General features: G+C 37.1%; 1 protein-coding gene across 2 annotated transcripts in view; it reads right to left on the reverse strand.

The window, feature by feature from the left end:
- The window catches only part of Utx (Utx histone demethylase), a 78074-nt gene that overhangs the window by 21175 nt on the left and 33678 nt on the right, over nucleotides 1-23221 (reverse strand). For both annotated transcript variants that reach the window (XM_066299287.1, XM_066299288.1), the window contains one exon: nucleotides 11230-11405. In XM_066299287.1, coding sequence (XP_066155384.1) covers nucleotides 11230-11405 — 176 coding nt within the window. The remainder of the gene's footprint in view (nucleotides 1-11229; nucleotides 11406-23221) is intronic.

Genomic DNA, 23221 nt, shown 5'->3' on the forward strand with positions numbered 1-23221 from the left:
TGTTTCAGAATTATGATGACAAATCGATAGAGGTGCCAGATTATCGAAAAATAAATATAGTTTACTTAATAAAAGATCGCCTTAAGACCCGTCATTTCTGAGATACAGGGAGTTATAAATGTGTATGGGAGGCGATTGTTGGGTACCGGAATTCCCCGCCATTACCTTTGACGGTGGTCGTAATTGGGGGTGCCATCACGTCCCTTTCGGGATAAAGGCAATTTTCGGGTCACGGGATAATCTGCCCATCGGCCGTCAGGCCTGGCGAAATGGGCATTCATCGACTGAAATGCGCTCCGACTAAGAGTACGCCTATGTCTGCTGACCATCAGCTTCCAGTAATTAAGGGCTGGGAGAAGCTGGGAAATGATTATCTTCATTACTATCACGATTGTCACTCATCAGTTGACGGCGGATCGATACATCGCCAATCCTCAATCATAACTCATACTCTTCATCGGAATCGCGATCATCCAATCCTGTATTTCTTCAACTAAGTTTTAATCACATTTATGTAGGTTTTTTCTCCTCTATTTGTCTAGGGTTCTATTTCTGAGTTGTCACAATTCGGGGCTTACTTAATAACTTAACTAAGAGGATACTCGCGTTCCTTGATGACACTCCCGACAAGTCGCCGCCTCGTCACCTGGGATCAAAAAAAGAGTCTTCCCAGTTTCTCCAGTACCTTAAATGCCACTTTCCGGGGCAATAAACCAGCGGCGTACCCTGACCAGAGACCTATTTCCGATCAGCCATGTGGCAAGTCGCATCTGGACATCATAAACCATCCTTTGTCAGAACCGTTGTCTACTGTCCTTCGACCCTCTTTCCTGGTTCTAACAAAGAGAGGCTCGACTTTCTTTTACTTCATGCGGCTCTCGACCAAGGATAATTACTGGGAAAATTGCAGTAATGCTGTGAACCACATGAACTCAGTGACCATGCACATGGGCGTACCATCAGGGTACCTCACTCTTTATTTCCCTAACCTAGCCTAAATTATAGCTACTTTACATTTACACCCTCCTAGTTGCAGCTCGATTTGGTCAGACGGCAACAATCATGCTTATTAATTTATATACAGGGTGTTCGATGTATCATGCACATGCGATTTTCTCGAAAACTAAGAATGTAATAAAAAATCGTTTCAAATAAAATTTGTTTGGGATGAAGGAGCGCTTCTTTTGACATTTTTTTTTCAAAAAAACTGTCATTTAGAAGGCCTTTTCAAGGTCATTCGCATTTTTTCAAATGGAAACCCTAGATTTTTTTGACAAAAATGGATACATCACTAAAAACTGGAAAACATTTGTTTGAAAAATTTTTCGATTCAACGCTTTTTTAGATAGTTTATTCAAAGAAATAATCGAAAATGAAGTAAAGCGTGGAACAACATAAAAGTTTTCTAATTCAATAAATGTTCAAAATTCTATTTATTAACGTTCACAGGTTTAAAAATTGCCTTACAGGTTTTTTTAAACGAATTGTTTCAATAAAAAAAAAGCATATTCCGACAACCCCAGAAAATATGAATCGTTTAAAAAACGTATTGTAAAGTGTATTGAAGTTGGTGGAAGAAATTTTGAACATTTATTGGATTAGAAAATTTTTATGTTGTTGTTCCACGCTTTACTTAATTTCTTTGAATAAATTATCTAAAAAAGCGTTGAATCGAAAATTTTTTCAAACAAATGTTTTTTAGTTTTTAGTGATGTATCCATTTTTGTCAAAAAAATCTAGGGTTTCCATTAAAAAAAATGCGAATGACCTTGAAAAGGCCTTCTAAATGAGTTTTTTTGAAAAAAAAAGTCAAAAAAAGCGCTCTTTCATCCCAAACAAACTTTATTTGAAACATTTTTTTATTAAATCCTTAGTTTTCGAGAAAATCGCATGTGCATGATAAATCGAACACCCTGTGTACAAATTATTGCAGCGATCTGACAAACGGGTCCTACATTTATGTGCTACAAGTCAGTTAATAAACCGTGTTAATGTTTAAAGGGTTGTCCTAATTCCACGACTTTCGGGAGATGATCCCACGTGTTTACCTTGCTAAGCAGGTATCTAGTCCGTCCTGGACTCTCATAACCAGAAGTACAACATCGGCACTTCGAACCGACAAGTATTACAAGTAGTGCTCGCGTGTGAGCGCTCTCGTACAATAATCGCGGATGGTATCTCCAACCTCCAAGGAAGGAACCCCTGCATATCGATCAACAATTCCATAATTTATGTTATTTTATTTCTCACAGATGGCTTGAAATGTAAATTTCCAGTAGCAATAATCACGTGGGTTATATTATTATACAGAATTTTATTATTTTACTTTCGAAGGTGAAAAAACACAGTGCAAGCTTAGAAGAAATTGTGTGAAGTGTATGGTGCGGACTGCCTTAAAAATATAGTGAAGCATCGTCCCTCTCCGGACACATCGACGTTAAACTCATTGGACATCGTCGCTGATTAACACAGTGAAGAAGTTTATATCGTCGTTTATTGCAGTTAATTTGTCTAGTTTTTTACGAAAAGAGAGGTAGTAAAAATGTTGTCTAATTCAGATAGTGATAGTGACCCGCCAAATACCTCGATATGGTGGTTATTATTAATAATACTTTGTTTGTCTTTCTTAATCGTTTCTTCTTATTTGTTTTTCTTATGTGTGATCTGGTACCTGAAACAGCACCGCATATTCTATTTCCCTACCCTCCCTACGTACATTCGGTTCTTCCATCCGGCCGAACGTGTGGGACACCGCTGATTAAACATGACGTGCACTGTTGTCCTATAGAGAAAGTGGGGCGTTGTGAGAACCAATAACAGGACAAGTTTCAAGCACGTCGCTGCTCTGAGGGGCAGCTCGGCGAACAACTTCAGTTTGTAGAAATATGATTCTATTGCGATGCTCTATGTTTTTACTCGTATTGAAAGCCAGTGGTCAGCTCTATGTTTTTACTCGTACTGAAAGCCAGTGGTCAGCTTGCGTTAGCTCGCTTTCGTTGTGCAAGATGCACACGTGATAGTGGTCGTGCAATCGCCACCGATAACAATAAAATAAGGACATCAATCGAAATTAACCGGCGTATGACAACTCTAGAGGTAGAAGAGAAGCTCGACATGTTGAATTTAACAGTTCAGCTGCACTTACAACGGCTTCGCTAAAGAAATTGGATGATTGTTTTCCTTACGGAGTGAAGGAAATCGATCTCACTAAACGCAATAACATATGAGATTCACTTCTGAAAAGACTCATAACGGGTCATAATCAAAAAATGGATTGTTTACGACAACGTAGTGCGAAAACGATCATGAACTGAGATGAGACCACGCAATCGACGTCCGAAGCCAATGTTCATCAAACGAAGATTATGCTTCCTGTGTGGGGGATTAAAAAGTTTATTTTGAACTGAAAATTATTGATTCGAGTGTCTACTGTTGCCAGGTAGCCATATTGAACGAAGAAACCAAGAGAACAGGTCCTTAACGGGTCAATCGCAACGGCGTACTGTCCCATCTTGAAAACGCCAGACGCCGCACGTCTTTAATAATACGTCAAAAATCGTTAGAGCTAAATTGGGAACTGATGCCGCGCCCGCCATACAGTCCTGACTTGGCACCATCTGACTATCAATTGCTTCGTTGTCTTCAAAATTATTTGAACGATAGAACTTTCGATACCGATCGTGACATTGAAATTGAGTTGCAGCAGTTTTTTGCTTTGAAAAATCAAGGATTCTTCGAAGACGGGACTTTTTCCAATTCACTGCATCGGGCAAAATATCATCCAACAAATTGCTCGACGAGTATATGCATACAACATTGATTAGTGTTTATTATTAATGTGGATAAATCATTTTTGAAAAACATAAAGAAAAAAAAACGACATTAATTGTAATTAATGTCTATAATTATCGAACAGCTCAATAATTTACAATTATCAGACTTCCAGCATAATTGTTCACAGAAAGTTATGACGAAGAATTACGTGGTTCTTTTTATTTTTGACGCGACCCTGGGGCAAACAAATCTTCTCGGTGTAGACGGTGGTACTGGTGCCCGTGCTACCAGCCTGTGTGGGATATTTACCCACAAAAGAAACCCCATGTTTCAATAAGGACGTTTGAACCCATGGTTTATTGGGTCGCCGCGTTGATGATCTCAGAGAGCAGAATCAAGCCTGACTATCGCTTTTCACTCTGTCATCGCTTCAGATCTGGGCAGATCTTTTTCTGAAAATTTCGGCCTTCGTTCACCCTTAATACACTTTTGCGCGTGATTAATCGTAAACCAGTGGCGTTCTTAAGGTATGATTTGAAGTTCCCCTGCCGCCAGGGGGCTCTTGGACCCTTTTTGTCTCTTCCTGGACGCTTCTTTGTTCATCGGCTATCTTCGTTACAGGTTCTCTGTTAGAAAATAATGAAGTTGAAAACCCAGAAGGCTATCTGGTTTTTTCCTTCATTATTCCAAGAAATTACTTTTTTGTTCGGTATTGATTGGTGAGAAGGTAGGAATACCGTCAGAGATAATTAGCACTAGTTAGCTGCGGACAGGTTTTACCCAGATTTATGGTAATTAATTCCTTCAATCTGAAGGAATTCGTCGTTGGGAAGAGATTTGTCTAGTCTCTTCTGCCTTGATGGTTCTGGCTAAAATTCTCTTCCGGTTAGCCCTTGTCCCATAGCTGGTGTCGTGGCCTCACATGCGGGATGACCTCCTGGCAAGTTGTAGTCCGTTGCCCTCCTGATCAGCTTGTTTAGATATTCCGCGGCCCTTAAGGACGTCTTTGTTGCGTGACTTATTATTACGTCCCTCCTTATTATTTGGTTTGAATTTCTTTTGATATTGTCGGTGCTGACACACCAAGTTGCTTTACTACCTGAGGTTTCTTTAAATGTATCTTTGCTGCATAGCCCCATACTGTCGATACACACGTCAGCGCAATGGTTGAATGACTGTTCTTAAGAGGGTGATGTTTTCCTTCGTCGTCAGCTTCGATTCCTTCCTATCGTGGGATAGAGCCTCGCACTTGCGGCCTTCGTTTCTCTCCCTATTTTCTCTATGCGTTTCCCCCAAGTCAGTTTTTTAACCATATCAACTTCTAGGTAAGCAATTTTGTTACTTTACGGTACCTGTGCGTTTTTTTTTAATTTCCCATCGGTTTTCGATCCTGATTTTTCTTTTCCATTTGTAGACGTTTGGCTCAGTCTTTTTCGCGTTCATGGCGATTTTCTATTTCGAACACCATTTTCCAGTGCTCCAATTTCGTCTTATAGGCACTTAACTAACACTGTCCCGTTACATCAGCTAGCCAGTATCGCCGCCTCGTCTACATAAAGTACCAGTCACGTTTGTCCTGTTCTAGGTGGGTCTCCTACGTATACATTATACAGAAGCGGCGATAATTCTATTCTTTGAGGTACTCCTACTTTCGTAATCCTGTATGTTGTGCAGCAATCCTCTGATATAATTTCAGCGGTTGAGGGCGGTTTTATCCTCTTCCTTGTCGCTGGAACCTAATAGGCTCCGCTTGTCGCTAGCGTCAAGAATCTTTGCATGGGATAACACAGGGGCGCGTGACGATACAGATGGTTACATAACTTATATTGTTCAAAATGTTACATTTTTTTCAGTTAAAAATTGTTTTATCATAAATTTATTATACATGATTAAATTTAGAAAAATATTTTCTTTAAAAAAATGTGAAAAAGGAGCTGTATTTAAAATTCCGGCACTTGAAGCAAAAGAAGTTGAGATAAAGAAATTCTACATTAACACAATTGAGTAATTCGAAAATCATCATTTTATTTGGTTTTTAGTTTTTCAAAATCTGTTCATAAATAACTGAGTTATAGCTTCGCCTATTTTTTGAGATAGTTGGTATAGGAAAAATCACAAAAACAAAAATTTCGAGAAGACAAGTACAAAGCTCCATAAGCAAGAGCTATAACTATATACAGTGGCGAACAAAAGTATGGAAACATTTTCTATTTTTTAAAGCAATTTTATTCAACACTTAACAATAAATATCCGTCAAGAAAAAAGTCCTTTTTTGGAATATCTGCTATATCTAGAATATGTACATAACTAATAATAAATATATTAATATATTTATCAATCTAAAAAAAAAAAAATATTTTGAAAAATCTATAAATTGACCGAACATAAATATGGAAACATTACTTACAAATTGTTGAAAATAAATTATATTATGTACTATTTTATTAAAAGGTTTCTCAAAAGTTTTAGTATTTCGTTGGATACCCTTTGGCATCAATTACCGCTTGACATCTTCGACCCATAGAGTCAACAAGCTTTGTACAGACGTCCCTGGGAATCCTGCCTTCCGCTCTTCCTCCAATACTGCCCAAAATTCATCGCGATTTTTAACGTTTTTGGATCTGACCTTCTTATCTAAATAGTACCACAGATTTTCAATCGGATTTATATCAGGCGATTGTGACGGCCATTCCAACACCCGTATTTTGTTTTCTAAAAACCAATTTTTAGTTAATCGCGAGGTGTGCTTGGGATCATTATCCTGTTGATAAATCCATGCCAACGGTAGATCTTCTTCAAATGTCAGTAGGTGATTTTGTAAGATGTCGCAGTACATCTTGGAGTCCATTTTGCCATTTATTTTCACTAGTGGTCCAGTACCAGATAGTGTAAAACAACCTCAAACCATCACATTTCCACCGCCATGTTTGACGGTGGGAATTCAATATTTTGGGTCATATCTTTGTCCTGGAGGTCTTCGAACATATCCTGTAGAATCACTGCCGAACAAATTAAACTTACTTTCATCGCTGAAAACTACTAATGACCATTGGTGTTCGGTCCAATTCTTATGTTCTCTGGCGGATTTTAATCTCGCTTGTCTGTGTCGCTTTGCAAGAAGTGGTTTTTTAACTGCACTTCTACCATGAAGATTTTCACTTATAAGCCGACGCCTGATTGTCACATCCGATACATCAATATCTTCAAATTCCTCTTTTAACTCCTTATTTATGGCCACAGCAGATTTTTTTGGATCGACTCTAGCTTTCCTAACGATTGCACTATCCACTCTACGGGTTGTTTTTCGAGGTCTTCCACATTTCATTGCTGGATCTACTGTTCCTCTTTGCAAATACCTCTTAATTATTTTATGAACAGTTTCCCGAGGTATATTTAATGCATTTGCAATATTAATTTGTTTTGTTCCGTTGGTGTACATGGTCACTATTCTTCGCTTGAACTCAGCACTGTAATATTTACACTTCGGCATTTTCAACAAAATCTTAGAAGCAGAAAACTTTAGAATCAACAAATTTTGAGATTAGACTAAAATGAAGAAAATGTTTCCACATTTTTGTTCGGTCAATTTATACATTTTTTACAATATTGTTTTTTTTTAAGACTGATAAATACGTTAATATATTTATTTTTATCTATGTACAGGGTCATTCAAACTCGACGCCCCACCCATTTTATGCGAAAACAGTTGGGCTTAGCAAAATAATTTTTTCACCAGATTAAATAAAAGGACGTAAACTACAATAAATGCTAAAAACGTTGAAATGTGGAAAGCGACGCTCGGCGTCGCGACGCCGACTTTGTTTTTTTTTTCAGAAATGTGAACATTGATACATTCTAAACAAGTTTTGTATAAAAAGTTTTTTGAAATTTCTAATCATTTAAAAGCTACAGGAGAAACAAATATTGACATATTAGGTAGTCTTATGTTAACACATTTACATATTCTAGATAAAGTTAATATTCTAAAAAACAACTTTTTTCTTGACTGATGTTTGTCGCTACGTATAGGAATTAAATTGCATTAAAAATTAGAAAATGTTTCCATACTTTTGTTCGCCACTGTACATACGTGTGCAAAGTAATGGCTGGGTACAGGTACTTTTTAAGAAAATCTTTTAGTTTTGAACAAATATCAATAATCAATTGTTTTTTCTAAGAAACATATTGGGAGTGCAAATTAATTCGGTCCGTTTTTTGGTGTTAAAAAATGCATTTATTTGCAAACAAAATGAATGAACAAATTAATTAAAGTATTGGACATCGCTGGTTATTACTTTTTCCCATCTCTCCTGCAATTTTCGAATTCCATCTCGAAAAAAAGATTCATCTTTTGAAGCGATCCAAGTTTGAAGCCAAGTTTCGATTTCTGCGAGAGTAGTGAACCGGCAACCTGCCATTCATCTGCTGCATTCGTCGAAACGACCAATAATCCGAAGGAGCAATATCCGGAGAATATGGGGGTTGCGGTAAAACATCCCATTTTAAGGTTTCAAAATAATTTTTGACAACTTTAGCGACACGAGGTCGAGCGTCGTCATGAAGAAAAATAACTTTATCATGTCTTTCTTCATATTCCGGCCTTTTTCCTCGCAATGCACGGCTCAAACGAATTAATTGGAGTCGATACCGATCGCCCCTAAGGGAATCGCCAGGTTGCAGTAGCTCATAGTTAGCAACTCCCCTTTGATCCCACCAGATACACAGCATGATCTCCGAACCATGGATGTTTGGTTTTGGTGTTGATGTTGAGGTGGATGGCAACGATTGTCCGGGCTTAGCATAGTATTTTTTCTATTTGGGGTTGTCGTGGAATATCCACTTTTCGTCCCCCGTTACTATCCTATGCAAGAAACCTTTTCTTCGTTTCCTTCGAAGAAGTTGGTCACAAGTGAATGATCTCCTTTCAATGTCTCTCGGTTTGAGTTCATAAGGCACCCAATTACCTTGTTTCTGAATCATGCCCATGGCCTCAAATCGTACAGAAACGGCTTGTTGGGTTACTCCCAATGATTCTGCAAGCCCCTCTTGCGTTTGACTTTCATCTTCATCAAGTAATGTCTCTAGATCTGCGTCTTCGAACTTCTTTGGCTGTCCCGAACGGGGCCAGTCTTCAACACTAAAATCTCCATCCTTGAAACGTCGAAACCATTCCCTACATGATTTATCGGCTGGAGCAGTGTCACCATAAACTTCCACAAGCATTCGATGGGCTTCAGCTGCGCTTTTCTTCCAATTATAGCAGAAAAGTAAAACTTCCCGCAAATGCTGCTTCGTTACCGCAAAATTCGACATTTTTAACACAGTAAAAAACACGGTTTTTCTATACACTCCTAGGCGGTATAACCACCTGATATTATTAGCACGTGTCTAAACTTTCTAAAACCACCAAAATCAGTTTTCACTGTGAATTTGTACTTTCAATAAAATTTCACTAATTAGGTAAGTAAAAGCAAAAAAAACTTATAACGGAAAACCCTTATTTAGATTAAAAAAGAATTTACATGTTTTTGGTCACAAATCAATGTTTAAAAAAAAAAGCACTTTTAACTTAGAGAAAATGCTAGAGAAAGTATTAAAATAAAAAATTAAAGTACTTTAAAAGCAAACTAATATCAATAGTTTGTATTGTGCCCTTTTTGAGCAGTAATAGTCGAACATCCTCTCGGCATTGAATCGACTAAGCTTTAACACTTCTCAAATGGAATTACACACCAAATGTCCTGGACAATTTTCCACCGACCTTAATTAATGGTTGGTTTTCCTGCAGACATTTCTTTTTTAACACGTGTCCATAAATGCTCAATACGGTCAAGGTCCGGAGATTAGGCAGGACCAATCAAAACCTCAACCCCATTGTCGGCAAACCGTGCCCTTGCCCTCCTGTTCGTGTGTTTAGGGTCATTATTCTGCATAAAGGTCCATCTGATGGGCACTTTGTCATTGGCATCAAGAAATGTTACATTTTCCAGGATATCCACATAGACAACTTGGTCCGTGATCCCCTCAATACGATGTATCGGATCTACATCTCAGTACGACACATTATGGGAGCCCCGTACCATGTTTTATGACTTTAATGGTCTACTTTGGTTGATATTCAGATTGTGGCGATCTTCTAAGATGTTGTTTCTGCCCGGAACAACTAAAAGAATCAATTGTTGATTCATCTGATCAAGAATTTTCCTTCATCGAGACGGGGGCCAAGAGACATGTTCTCTAGCAAATTTTAAGCGGTTGAAGATTTGTTTGTCAGTTTAGGAACCTTCCATTGGGCGGCTCCCATGTAAATTTGCTTCAATTAATCATCTCCGTGTTGCAGAAGTGCTTACGTTAACTCTAATTCGTGTTTTTACTTGAGTAGATGTTCAGAGAGGGACACTTACCCCACTCTCTGTATTCATCTACCATCTACCAACATAGTTGTTTTTCTACCACGTATTTCCATTTTTCGTACAAATTTTACGGCATTGCTGATTATTTTGCTGGGACATTTTAACGCATTTTGAACACACAAAGTGCATGTTTTGACTAAAAATCATCAATTTACAGTTCGATCTTACTATTTATGTCAAATGAAAACTTTAATATGTTTAATTAACTACAAAATGAAATTGCGTAGCATCTTAATGCGTGCGACAATCAACACCGCTGTTTCTTTGCACAGGTATGTAAGTGTGAGATTTCTAATCCATTTATGACCATTAAGAAGCAATAACTGCGTTAATAATCGACCTGTAAAACTGTTCTTAGCGTCGCTATTCTTTTGCACACGACTGTGTGTCCGGAAGCCTTGGTATGTCGTTGGTCGGAAGTCGGCGATTTTGTTTAATTTAACTTTTTTTTTTAATGCACATATTTTTATATCCTTAATGCAAAGAGTGATCATTGACAGAAACCTCAGGTGAGCATTGAAATATCACAGGCATGTCTTGGATACACTCAGCTGTTACATCTGCGACCAATGTCAGATGTTTGATGGTAAACCAACGCTTCGCATTCACGGTTCACCTGCTCTATCGCTAGTTTTTTCAATGCTCGTTATATTCACTATGGTTTCCCGCATACCACTGAGGCACCCACTCAACTTGCCTCAAACCCACTTCGCACAAACCAACAATTCCGAAAATAAAATTAACGGTACATTTATTCTCAAATAAACCATAGCTTTGCAGCAAGCTTATATCTGAAATATCTTATTTGAAATCACAAAGGTCAAATACTGCAAAATTTGAAACAGTTCTCAAGGCTAGCAACCCATAACGTGAAATACGTTGGCCTAGGTCCTGGTCTCACGAAGAGAATTATTAAACATCTAGGCTAGCCTAGGCCGACCTGTCTTTGATTTTATCGAATCACCGCCATATCTGGTTCGAGAAACGAGATGTTTAAATCTTAATTTGCATATTTGAATCCCGAGGACCAATGGTTACTTACCAGTATTTTTTGGCGTCGAAGACGGACTGGCGTCTACTAATGCTAACTGCAAATGTTTATGCGCCAAATGGTATTCGTGAGTTACTTTGAACATGAAACCCAGTCTGAGATGGACTTCATTGGCTCTTTGGAAACCTGGCGCCACGTATAACAGCTGTTGGAAGGCTTTAACAGACCTGGAAAAAAGATTTTATTGTATATTAAGCAGGCAAGTTTGAGTCGGTTTGTTGATCTTATACGTGGGAATTACCAGCCCAACGTGCAACGGCGGCCATAGAATTAAGGAGGGCATATACAGGGTGTTTCCTAAGTACGGTACATAACTTCGGGAGCGTATTCTACAGCTAAAATAAGGTAATTTTGTTATATAAACTGTATCCCAAAAATGCTTCGTTGCGGAAATACAGGGTGTGAAAATTTCTTTAAAAATTACAATTTCCGAAACTACTTGAGACATTTTAATGAAATTTTGCAGGATTTGAGAGTTAGCAACGGTGCGTATTTTACGTCAAAAACAGTGGCTGTTGCGTAACCAGTGGCGTGCGGGCAGGATGATTGCTGGATATTTTAAAGGAAAAATGTGGTGCGCCACTGTTCTTTTCCAATATTTTGTTCCTTTTTTAATTATATGTTCCATTTGGAAGAAAAAATGTCTCTTAACTTTTTTTCGTAGGACGCACCGTTTTCGAGTAAATAACATTGTAGCTAAATTTTTTCATTCTTTTTTATTATTTTTAAAAGAAATACTTGCATGAAGATATGAATTTTTTTGTTGTGTACTTGCCTGTTTCATTAAAATTTCTAAAGTAGTTTCGGAAATATTTTAAAAATTGTAATTTTTTAAAGAAATTTTCACACCCTGTATTTCCGCAACGAAGCATTTTTGGGATATAGTTTACATAACAAAATTACCTTTATTTTAGCTGTAGAATACGCTCCCAAAATTACGTGCCGTACTCAGGAAACATCCTGTATATAAAAAAATAATTTCTTAAAGCAAATTTTTTTAAATTATAATAGTTTTTTTGACGCTCCTATTAAATTATAGGAAAAGTCAATAATCGACGTTTTAAGAAAAAAAAGTTCATTAAAAATTACAAAACCCCTCAGACATACAATTAAGAACAATATGTAAACATATAATAATAAAAACTTAAAATAACTAGTAACGATTTGGGTAGCTTTTACTCTTCTCCAGTTCCAAACTGCGATTGGACATACTTGATTAGGGCCCGAAAACATTCCTTGGGAGTAAAGTACCACACCCGTTTAACAGCTTTGAATAGAATATTTTTGATATTTTGTTATCTCAAAGCTTTCTTTTACATCGTCCCACCAATTTTCAATCAGATTAAGATCCGAATTACTGGTAGGCAATTTTGAAGACATATGTCTGGTCGAACCAAGAAGGAAAACTAGTTTCCGTATACTTCAGATCATTGTCTTGCTGAAACTATCAAATCACTGGCAAGTTCTCTTCGGTATTCGGTAGCATTATAGTCACTATAATATTCTGGTATTGGCGCTGGTGCATAATCCTCTCAATTTTATGAACTGGGCCTATCCCAGACAAGGAAAACGAATTGATCCATCTCCACGTTTCAGTGTAATTCTGGCGTATTTAGGATGGTATTCCTGGTTTGAAGGATGCCGCACATACTGTGTCCAATCCGATCCTATCCAATGGACTTTTGTTTCATCGGACTAAAGAACGTACTTTCACTGGGACAAGGCTTGATGGTTCTCAACAAACTGTGTTTAAGATATGCGATTTTTTTGCAAGCAGCAGCTTTTTACTCGTAACTCGTCCATGCAAATTTAAATGGAAAACACAGAGTTTTTATTTTTACAATTTTCCGGATATCAACCACTGTCATTGTAGAATTTCGCCGAGAGAGTTTTATAATTCGTCTACCTGTGCCGGAACTCGATTTTCGAGAATTATTTTTTGTGATAAGTTTCGTATAATTCCATGTTTTTTCAAATACTTAATCGCATGAAAAAACAGTCCTTTAGAGCATTTTAACTTCGTTGTAGTAGTCTTATACGATTTCCCGGAAGACTTCAAATTAATAGTAATTAATCCTCCAAGTTCTGGTGGGCAACTTTTTAATTTTTCCATTGTTTTGTACGTGTAATTTTTTCTCAAAATCTAAATCTTATAAGAACTTTCACAAACCATCACCAATAAATATGCTAAACTGACAAATCAACAGCGTTCTTAATTTAGTGCCCGCTCTTTCAGTACTTGACATGCGCTGTTGATTCAGAGTTTTTTCATAAAACATGGGGATCCCCTAACTTTTCAATAAATAGCTTCCAGATTCCCATAAACATTTTGGAAACATAGATCCTTACAATAATGCCAGATTTTCTCTATACTACTCTATATATTCAAAATTCAATAAAATAAGTAGGTGTTCTTAATTTTGTAGCCATCACTCTATGACCCATGTTATTTAATTGGATAAAAGTTTGAGGCTCTCAATGCAGTGTTTTTCAAAAAAGTTATAAAATCAATGTTACGTTTTTTTACAAAGAAATTTGCTTTTTCCTTATTATTATTGCGTTCTTTTTGCAATTCTAGACATTTTTCATGCAGATAGCACAATCCAATTTTCAACTCTTTTGGAAAAGTTCAGTTTTCGTCATCTTTGGCGTCACTATGATTTCTAAACAGTATCTGTTACAGTGACAAAATAAGTACTACGTAAGGAAAAATCGAAGAAACAATGTAAGCGTTATGAAGAGCGGTAACAAATGTCAAGTAAAAGTAAAAAACAGTACAAAATGATCTTTTACACAAGGCAGTTCTGTGTCTAAAGATGATATAATTATGAGACCTAGTTGCGAGATTATGCCTGTGATTTGCTTCAAGTAGAGCATCATAAAGGTGACAACGTTAAGACAATTTATCAATTGTCACGATCAAGATAATTATCACTCAAAGGTACCGAAGCGGTAAAAATTTTTCCAATAAACATTTCATGGATTACCTATAGATGGGAGTTATTTGGTCATATTTCCGAACTCTAATGGAAAAGCTCGGGCAAGCGTTAACCACTATTTGCAGAACAATTAAGGCGCCTGGACACGAGGTGGCCAGTACAGAATATTGTCATGAGCAATAGTGGAAAACACAAGCGATATGCACAATTTCGTCCTGAGGCCTTTACTTAGGTAAGCTTTGTAAAAGGATATGTTGGGTTATGAGGATTAAAGAAAACACACTAATTCTTTATGATTTTCTATTTTCTGATATGCGCGGTCCGATAGAGTTTAAGAGTGTCTTCTTATATCAGGACGTAGAAAAGGAATGAATTGAATAATTAAGCATCGCTCTAAAAACACATACGTCGAACCTGTGTGTTTACATATCATCCCAAAAAGTCTAGACCAAACACATCTATCGAATAGTTTATGTGTCTGATGGAAGTCATACCTTCATTAATTTTGCCTTATGAAAGAAAGCATTATCCAACACTCCCCCTCAAAATTTATGTCCCGATAAACTTAAGACACATCAACTTATGGACTCGCAAAAGCCTGGGGAGAATACAAAAATGATCCAACATTTGTTGCTAAGGATTAGGGAAACCCAGAAAAACCTAATCAGATCATTTAATCGATTTTAAATAGCCAATATCAACTATATAACTATATTACAAAAAAACTTCAAATAATCAACACTTAGACTGTTTATTCAACACCCATGGAGTCCCTTAGTTCCATGAATTTAGGTGATGGCAACGGTTTTGTCAACAAATCGGCTACTTGATTATCTGTGGAAATATATATTAATTTTATTGTTTTTTTTTCAACTTGTTCTCTGGTAAAGTGATACTTAATATCTATATGTTTAGACCTTTTGTGACTTGTTGGATTATTTGCTATACTTATACAGCTAAGATTGTCCTCATAAATTATAATTGGTTCTGAAATATCTAGCTTGATAGAAATTGCAAAGGATTTTAGCCAAAGAGCTTCTTTTACGGCTTCAAATAGTGCCATGTATTCGGCCTCAGTAGATGATGCTGCTACTGAATTTTGTCTTTTTGTATTCCAGCAGATTACATTGGTTTCAAATAATTTAAATATATATCCAGTAGTACTTTTTCTGTTATCTAAACTGCCTCCCCAATCTGAGTCGGCATAACCAGATAAAATATGTTTATATTCATCTCGTTTATAGGTAAGTTTAACATCGATTGTCCCTTTGATATATCGCAGTACCCTTTTTAGATTAATCCACAGCTCTTTATTATTTTTATTAACGTATCTACTTAAAATATTTACAGCTGTACTTAAATCAGGTCTAGTACATACCATAACATACATTAAACAACCAACTAGGTTTCTGCAGGGACTATCATATTTCTCATTGGAATTGAGAGCTTCATAGTTTAAGTTAACTTGAAGAGGGGTACTTACAGGTTTACAGTCATACATGTTAAACTTATTTAAAACGTTTTTAAGGTAAGAAGTCTGGCTCAAAGTTATTTTATTATCGGTTCTATCAATTTTTATCCCTACAAAAAATTTAATTTCCTTTAAGTCAACCATTTTGAATTTAGTCATCAGATAGTTTTTGAATTTAATCATTGATTCATTATTGCCGGTAATTATGACCACATCGTCGACATACAGCAACACATAGATATTTTCTGTAATGTTGCCTTTATCCATAATGTAAAGACAACGTTCAACTGGTGAATTTTGGAAACCACAATGATGAATGGCCTGCTCAAATGTTTCAAACCAGCATTTTGCTGCTTGTTTCAAACCGTACAAAGCTTTATTTAGTTTACATACTACATTTTTATTGCTTTCTATTCCTTCGGGCACTTTCATGAAAATTTCTTCATTCAATTTTCCATTTAGGAATGCTGTCTTTACGTCCATATGATGTATTAATAGATTATACTGATTTGCAAGAGACAACATGAATCTAAAACTTGAAATTCTTGCAACTGGCGCAAAAACTTCATCATAATCTATTAGATATTTTTGACTGAAACCCCGAGCAACTAATCGAGCTTTGTACTTTGATGGGTTACCAAACTCATCGTTTTTAATTGTAAATATCCACTTACAATCAACTATATTTTTATTTTCAGGTGTTGGCACTAAAGTCCATGTTTCATTAATTTTAAGTGAATCAATTTCATCTCTGATTGCTTGTTCCCAATAAACCCTGTCACTTCTTTCCTTAATCTCCTGATATGAACTAGGAACTTGGCATAGATAAACTTGCGCACATAATAAATAATTTTTGTCAACAGATTCTTCATCATATGACACAGGATGAATAGACTTAAGTCTTTCACTCCTTCTGAGTTCGCAAGACTCATTGTTATTACCCTTATTAAGACTTTTATCAACCGCCACCTGCGGTTCCTTAGACTTGCTGTCTAATTTTCCCTTTTTACTAGAACTAAATTCCAGTACATCTGATTTATTGTATGTATCAGATTTCAGAGACTCTACTGATGTTTCTAACCCATCATCAGTTTCAAACCTGGAGTTTTCAATATCAACCCCTTTAGACCCTGTCTTCACTGGTCTAGATACCAAAAAATTAGTTTCATCTACTATTACGTCCCGAACTGTTGCAAACTTTTCAGTTCTCACATCCCACACTCTATAACCGTTTGATTCGTACCCTAATAAAATTCCTTTCCAAGATTTATCATCAAATTTTGTTTTTAATATCTTATTATGAACAAAAACTGTCGAACCAAACACCCTTAAATATTTTAACTGTGGCTTCTTGCCATGCCATTTTTCATATGGTGTTTTGGCTTCTTTAAGTGCTTTAGTCGGTGATATATTAATTAGGTAGGTAGCTGTTAAAACGGCTTCTCCCCAAAACACTTTTTCTAATTGAGCAGTGTTCATCAGAGCTCGCCCCTTTTCAGCTATCGTCCTATTCATTCTTTCAGATACGCCATTTAACTGTGGAGTTCTTGGGACTGTTAAATGATAAGAAATACCTTTTTGAACACAAAATTCTTTCATTTCATTTGACAGGTACTCCCTACCATTATCGCAATATAAGTGCACTAATTTTAAATTGAAATGAGATTCGCTCTTTGAAACGAAATCTTGAAACATAGCAAAAACTTCAGATTTGTATGCCATCAGATAAATTACACAATAGTGAGTATATTCATCTATGAACGTAACATAATAGTTTTTGCCATTTAATGTGGAGGGTGTTATTGGCCCACAAACATCGGAGTGCACAACAAATAATGGACGATTTATGTGTTTCTTGTCTTTTGCCCTCTTAAAAGGTAACCGTGTTTGTTTACCTTTTATACAGGCCTCACATATATCGTCATCGGGTACCACATTTAATATACTATTTGTGTCCTCAAACATTTGTTTACTTTTTAGTTCATTAAACTTAAATTTACCAATATGACCTAACCTTTGATGCCATAATTTATAGAATTCTTTATTTCTTACACAGTTTATTTCTTTATTAAAAGTCTCAGAGTTTGAGGACACAACAAAAACTACAATAAATAGATTATTCAATACTTTACCCCTTAATATCAGTTTGCCATTCTTGTATATTTCAACTCCTTGCTGATTGAAGACAACTGTCATTCCGGCGTTTTGCATTTTAGACACTGATAACAGATTGTGAGGTGCTTCTGGACAATATAAAACGTCTTCCAGAATTCCTTCAATTCCCATATTACTGATGACGTTAACAGTTCCTCTTTTTGTAGCTTTTATGTAAGATCCGGCTTTTGCTACCGATATTTTTATTGGAGTCATCAAATCAGAGGAACTGGAAAATAAATCGCTCCTGTTGATAATATGGTCTGAAGCTCCCGAATCTACAAGAAATGAAATCTTGTTTTCGTCATGTGGCGATCCATGGTTTCCCGTCATAAATGCAAAACCACCGTGAGATTTTGTTGAGGCATCCAATTGGACTGATTGTATTGTCCTTTGTTTATTAATAGCTTCCTGATGTTGGATATGCCTCTTATAGTGGTAACAATCCTTTTTAATGTGGCCAACTCTTCCACACTGATAACACTTTAGTCTTTTTGCATTTTGATGTTTGTTTGGAAATTTTGTTTTGTATGTTTCAGTGCGAAAATATTTTGTTTTCTTTTGTTCTTTGCTGTTTTTCTTTTCAGCATGTAATATCTTCGCACTGGTATCGGCACTTTGCTGTTTTATCTTTATTTCTTGGTCAAGTAATCTAGTTTTAACAAATGCTAAGGTAAGATTTTCTTCTGATAAAGTCTCTATTGCTGTAATCACGCCGTCATATGATGTGGGTAATGTAATGAGCAAATGTGATACTTTATCACTTTCTTCCAGTTTTGCTCCAGCAGCCAGTAATTCCGTAATTAAATCGTCAAAGATCGAAAAGTGCTTGATTAACGGAATGTCTGCATTTAGTTTTAAACTTAGTAACCTTTTTCGGAGAGTAAGTTGAGTGGCAACGCTTTTTCGAGCATAAATTGCATCTAGGCTCTGTATTATTTCTCTTGCAGTTTTTGTAGGTTGAGCAAAACTGAGGAAAGAGTCAGATAAAAATTCAACAATAGTACCTCTTGCAGTTAGGTTAGCCTCGTTCCAGTCCTCAGTAGGTTCTTCTGGGAGTTCTTCGTCGATAACACTAATCACATCAAGCTCAGTTAATAATTCACGTATTCTGAATTTCCAGACACTGTATCGGTCTCCGTCAAAGGCTTTTATGTTACGTTTCACTTTAAAGTTTTGCATCGTTCTTATTATTAGTCACTGAACTGCACACAATTATTAAAACACCTGTTTATAAGTTCTTCCACTTTTTATTAAAAAAAATTTTCTGCGTTATATCTGGGCCCATAACCTGTTGGGTTATGAGGATTAAAGAAAACACACTAATTCTTTATGATTTTCTATTTTCTGATATGCGCGGTCCGATAGAGTTTAAGAGTGTCTTCTTATATCAGGACGTAGAAAAGGAATGAATTGAATAATTAAGCATCGCTCTAAAAACACATACGTCGAACCTGTGTGTTTACATATCATCCCAAAAAGTCTAGACCAAACACATCTATCGAATAGTTTATGTGTCTGATGGAAGTCATACCTTCATTAATTTTGCCTTATGAAAGAAAGCATTATCCAACAGGATAAACCCTAAAGCTTTTCGTACTCGACTTTCTAAAGATGTTTCTGCAGTTTTGCAAAGTCTCTAATCAGAATCAAAGCAGATGCTCAAATTCTTCCAGATGACAGTACGGTTGATTCCGGTATTAATCAGCAGAATGCTGAAGCGTGTCAGCAAAGCCTGATCCTTACCAAATACAATCAATCGTGTTTTCAACGAATTTAGAACAACTATAGGAAAAAGAAATTGCTTATCATTTGTCACAATCAAAAACCTACGAATATTGTCGTAAAAACTAATATAGCTGAAAATCATTAGGCATATTGATGAGAACAGAAGTGAATCGAGCGAAACTTAATAGGAAACATTTCATGATTAAGGATATGAAAAATTTGTCGTAATCAACTGGTATAAGGCAAAAAGGCTTCCCCCACCCCCGTGCCGACAGGATGTGATTTTGGCCCGTTGTGGTGGTATTGTGCCAGTGTGTGAGTGGGTCGTGGCAATTATGTGAATAAGAAAAAATACTTCTCTAATAGTTTATTCATGAGTTTTCTCCAAATCAAGATAATTTTCAAATTGGATTCGTCAGTGTTCCCGTTATTCGATTTTATTGGTTTTATCACATTTAGAACGTTCACTTCATTGACCTTTTTGAACTAAAAGCGGGGAATATACACACTAAGAGAATTACTTCTATAATAGTCCAAAAACTAATTGTTGCTGGAAATAATGTCGTCATGACAAATGTTATTAATGAAATGAAAATTGCAACTTAAAAATTTCAGCATCGATCGCAACATCATCCCAAAGCTAATACAGAGTGTTCCAGATTTTATCCAGACTATTTCTGACTAACCTGTGAGCAAGGAAGGCCTTTTCTCATATCTAATTGATTAAGTCATCAATTTCGTAATCGTTTAAACTCCTCCCAACGACCCACAGATTTAGTTTTAGCTTTTGTAAACTTTTCAGGAATTCCCGGTACAGGAGCTATAGCGAATCGAGAAGTTTTGTAAGATGCAGGCTTATTATACAGTTAAATGAGATACCATCCAATTGCATTGTACTCGCAGGAGCTGGTATAGTACACCACTTCATTAAAAAGTGTAAATATTTTCCCTGTATGAAATAAATAGTTAATTTTATTTAAATATATGTATTACGGTCTACATTTACAAGCCGTAGGGGCTAAATATTCGGACGATATATGAAATATTCCAAAAACGAAGTGTCCTACTAGCTAAGTTTTTGTTTGTTTCGCCGATGCAAATATCAATTCAGGCACTATTTATTTATCATATACAGGGTGTCTCGTAAGTCAACGGTATCCCTTGAAGGGCTGAAAGGCCAACTCAACACAAATGTACACTGACTTTCAAAAAAACCGCAACACCAAGAAGAACACATCGTACACGTTTGAAATTCTGGCATCACGTTGGGTCGGGTAATGGATAAAAACGATCAAAATATCAAAAGAAAGTTATTGTGAATAAGTGAAAAAATTTAATAATAATTTAATAATGGGTGGTATCTCCTCTTAAATTAATACATTCCTGTAGGCGACGTGGCATGCTTAAAATTAAATTCTCAATATCTTCCTGTGGTATTGTATCCCAGGCAATCTGCACCTGCTCGCGGAGTTCATCTACGGTCTCTGGAGGGCGAGCTAAACGTTGAAGTCTCCGACCCATTATATCCCATACATGCTCTATTGGGGACAAATCTGGAGACCGAGCTGGCCAAGGCAAAGTATCCAAATTTTCAGCTTCCAAATACCTCAAAGTATCGTTGGCTACATGTGGTCGCGCATTATCCTGTTGAAATGTGCTTCCAGGATGGTCGTGCATGTATGGTACAAGACTCGGTTCTAAGACACTATTAATGTACCTCTGAGCATTTAATCTATCATAAATGAAAACAAGAGGAGACCGACTACCATACTGGATGGCACCACAAACCATGACACCCGGTGTTAAACTAGAATGACGCCTTTCCAAAAAGTCCAAATTTAATCGCTCTCCTCTGCGCCTTCTAGCATGTAACCGTCCATCAGATCGCCATAAACAAAATCGGCTCTCATCACTGAACACGATTCTTCTCCACTCATCCACCCATTGCACTCTCAGACGACACCACTCCAGTCGGGCCACCCTGTGATTTCGTGATAATGGAAGCCGACCCATAGGACGATATGAATTTAGTCCAAAACTTCTAATTCTGGGATCATCGTACTAAGGGAGACCCTTCGATTTAGGGTGGCTACCCTTTTTTTTCCGAGGAGGGGGAATCTTCTTAAGACACCCGGTCTGGTCGTCAGCCGGGTAGTGTGGGATTCGACCGACCACTACGTCGGCCACCTACCCACTAAACCCACCTCCCCTCTTCTGCCCCGGGACTACCTCGTGGTATTACTTCAGGGCTTATTTTTCACCGGACTAGGTACGGACACGATCCCGCACCCCATTCTTCTTTCTCTCATTTTCTCTTGCAATCTTGGCCCTCAAGATCTTCTCTATCAGGCCCTCGAATGCCATCCATTTCCCCTTGCTATCCACTAGCTCATTCCCTATCGCGCTTCAGTTCAGGTCGAGTCCCCTCCCCCTTGCCTCCGCACGATAGTCCTCCCATTCTGGACACATCCACAGCGTGTGCTCCGGAGTGTCCTCTCTTTCGCCACAAAACCAACATTCCGCACTCCTTTCCACTCGTATCCACTTCAGGTATTTCCCAAACACGCCGTGTCCGGTGAACACCTGAGCCAACATATACCCACTTTTCGTCCATTCGCACTCGTACCAATCACGGATCCGGGGTATGAAGGTCTTTGCCCAATCCTCATACTTCTCCCATTCCTGCTCCCACTCGTTCATTACCCATTCCTTCATCCCACTTCTGCCTTCCCACATCATACTTCTCTCCGTCACTCTAATTCGCACCGGAGGTATTTTGGCCAAAGGGTGGCTGCCCAGTCAGCACCAAGAGACGGAATTGTTTCAAACGGGGCGCCGGTCGCTGAACGACGAAGTCGCCGGTCTTCGCGTCGGTTCGTCATTCTTGGACGGCCACTACCACGATGACGATTTACTGACCCTTCGTTAGACCAATCTCTCCAAGCTCTTAGCACTGTCGATGCGTTTCGATCCAATCTACGTGCAATTTCGCGGCAAGGTATACCTGCCTCATGCATACCAACAATTCTTCCCCCTTCAAAGGAAGTTAACTGCCGATAAACTGCATTTTGGCGTACACGAGGCATTTGGCACTACCACACATTCAACATGGTACTAACAACAGTACCTTTATCGCTATCCGCCTGTCAAAAAATTTGCAAAAAGAACGATCGTCACAGATGAAAAAGTAAAGAAAAACTTCATATCGCATTAAAATACGAACTTGAAATTTTTATCATTTTTTTCTCTTTGCAAGTCTAAAATCATACCAAAATTTCAAATACATACAGTGCGTTCTTCTTGGTGTTGCGGTTTTTTTTAAAGTCAGTGTATTTAGCTAAATCTGCCTTAGTCCGGAAGTTTATGCTTGATATACAGGGTGTCAAAAGTGAAAAAATAAATCACATTTTCTCTAATACGTCTCCACTATTTCGAACTAATTTCACAAAATTTTGAATTCAGGAACTTTTTAAGATGATAAATTCATAATTATCAAATATTATTGTTATTATTTTTGTTATATTATTAGTGCCTGCGTCCATCTGGATGGCAAGCAATTTAAGCATTTTATTTTACTTTTATTTAGTGTTAAATAAATACCGTTCATTTGTTAGTAACAAATATTTCATTTGAGTTTCTAATTATTTAAACAATATGACGATGAGCTTTTTGTACAGCAAATTTACAATAC

This window comes from Euwallacea fornicatus, chromosome 33, assembly GCF_040115645.1.
Source record: "Euwallacea fornicatus isolate EFF26 chromosome 33, ASM4011564v1, whole genome shotgun sequence".
Taxonomy (NCBI): Eukaryota; Metazoa; Arthropoda; class Insecta; order Coleoptera; family Curculionidae; genus Euwallacea; species Euwallacea fornicatus.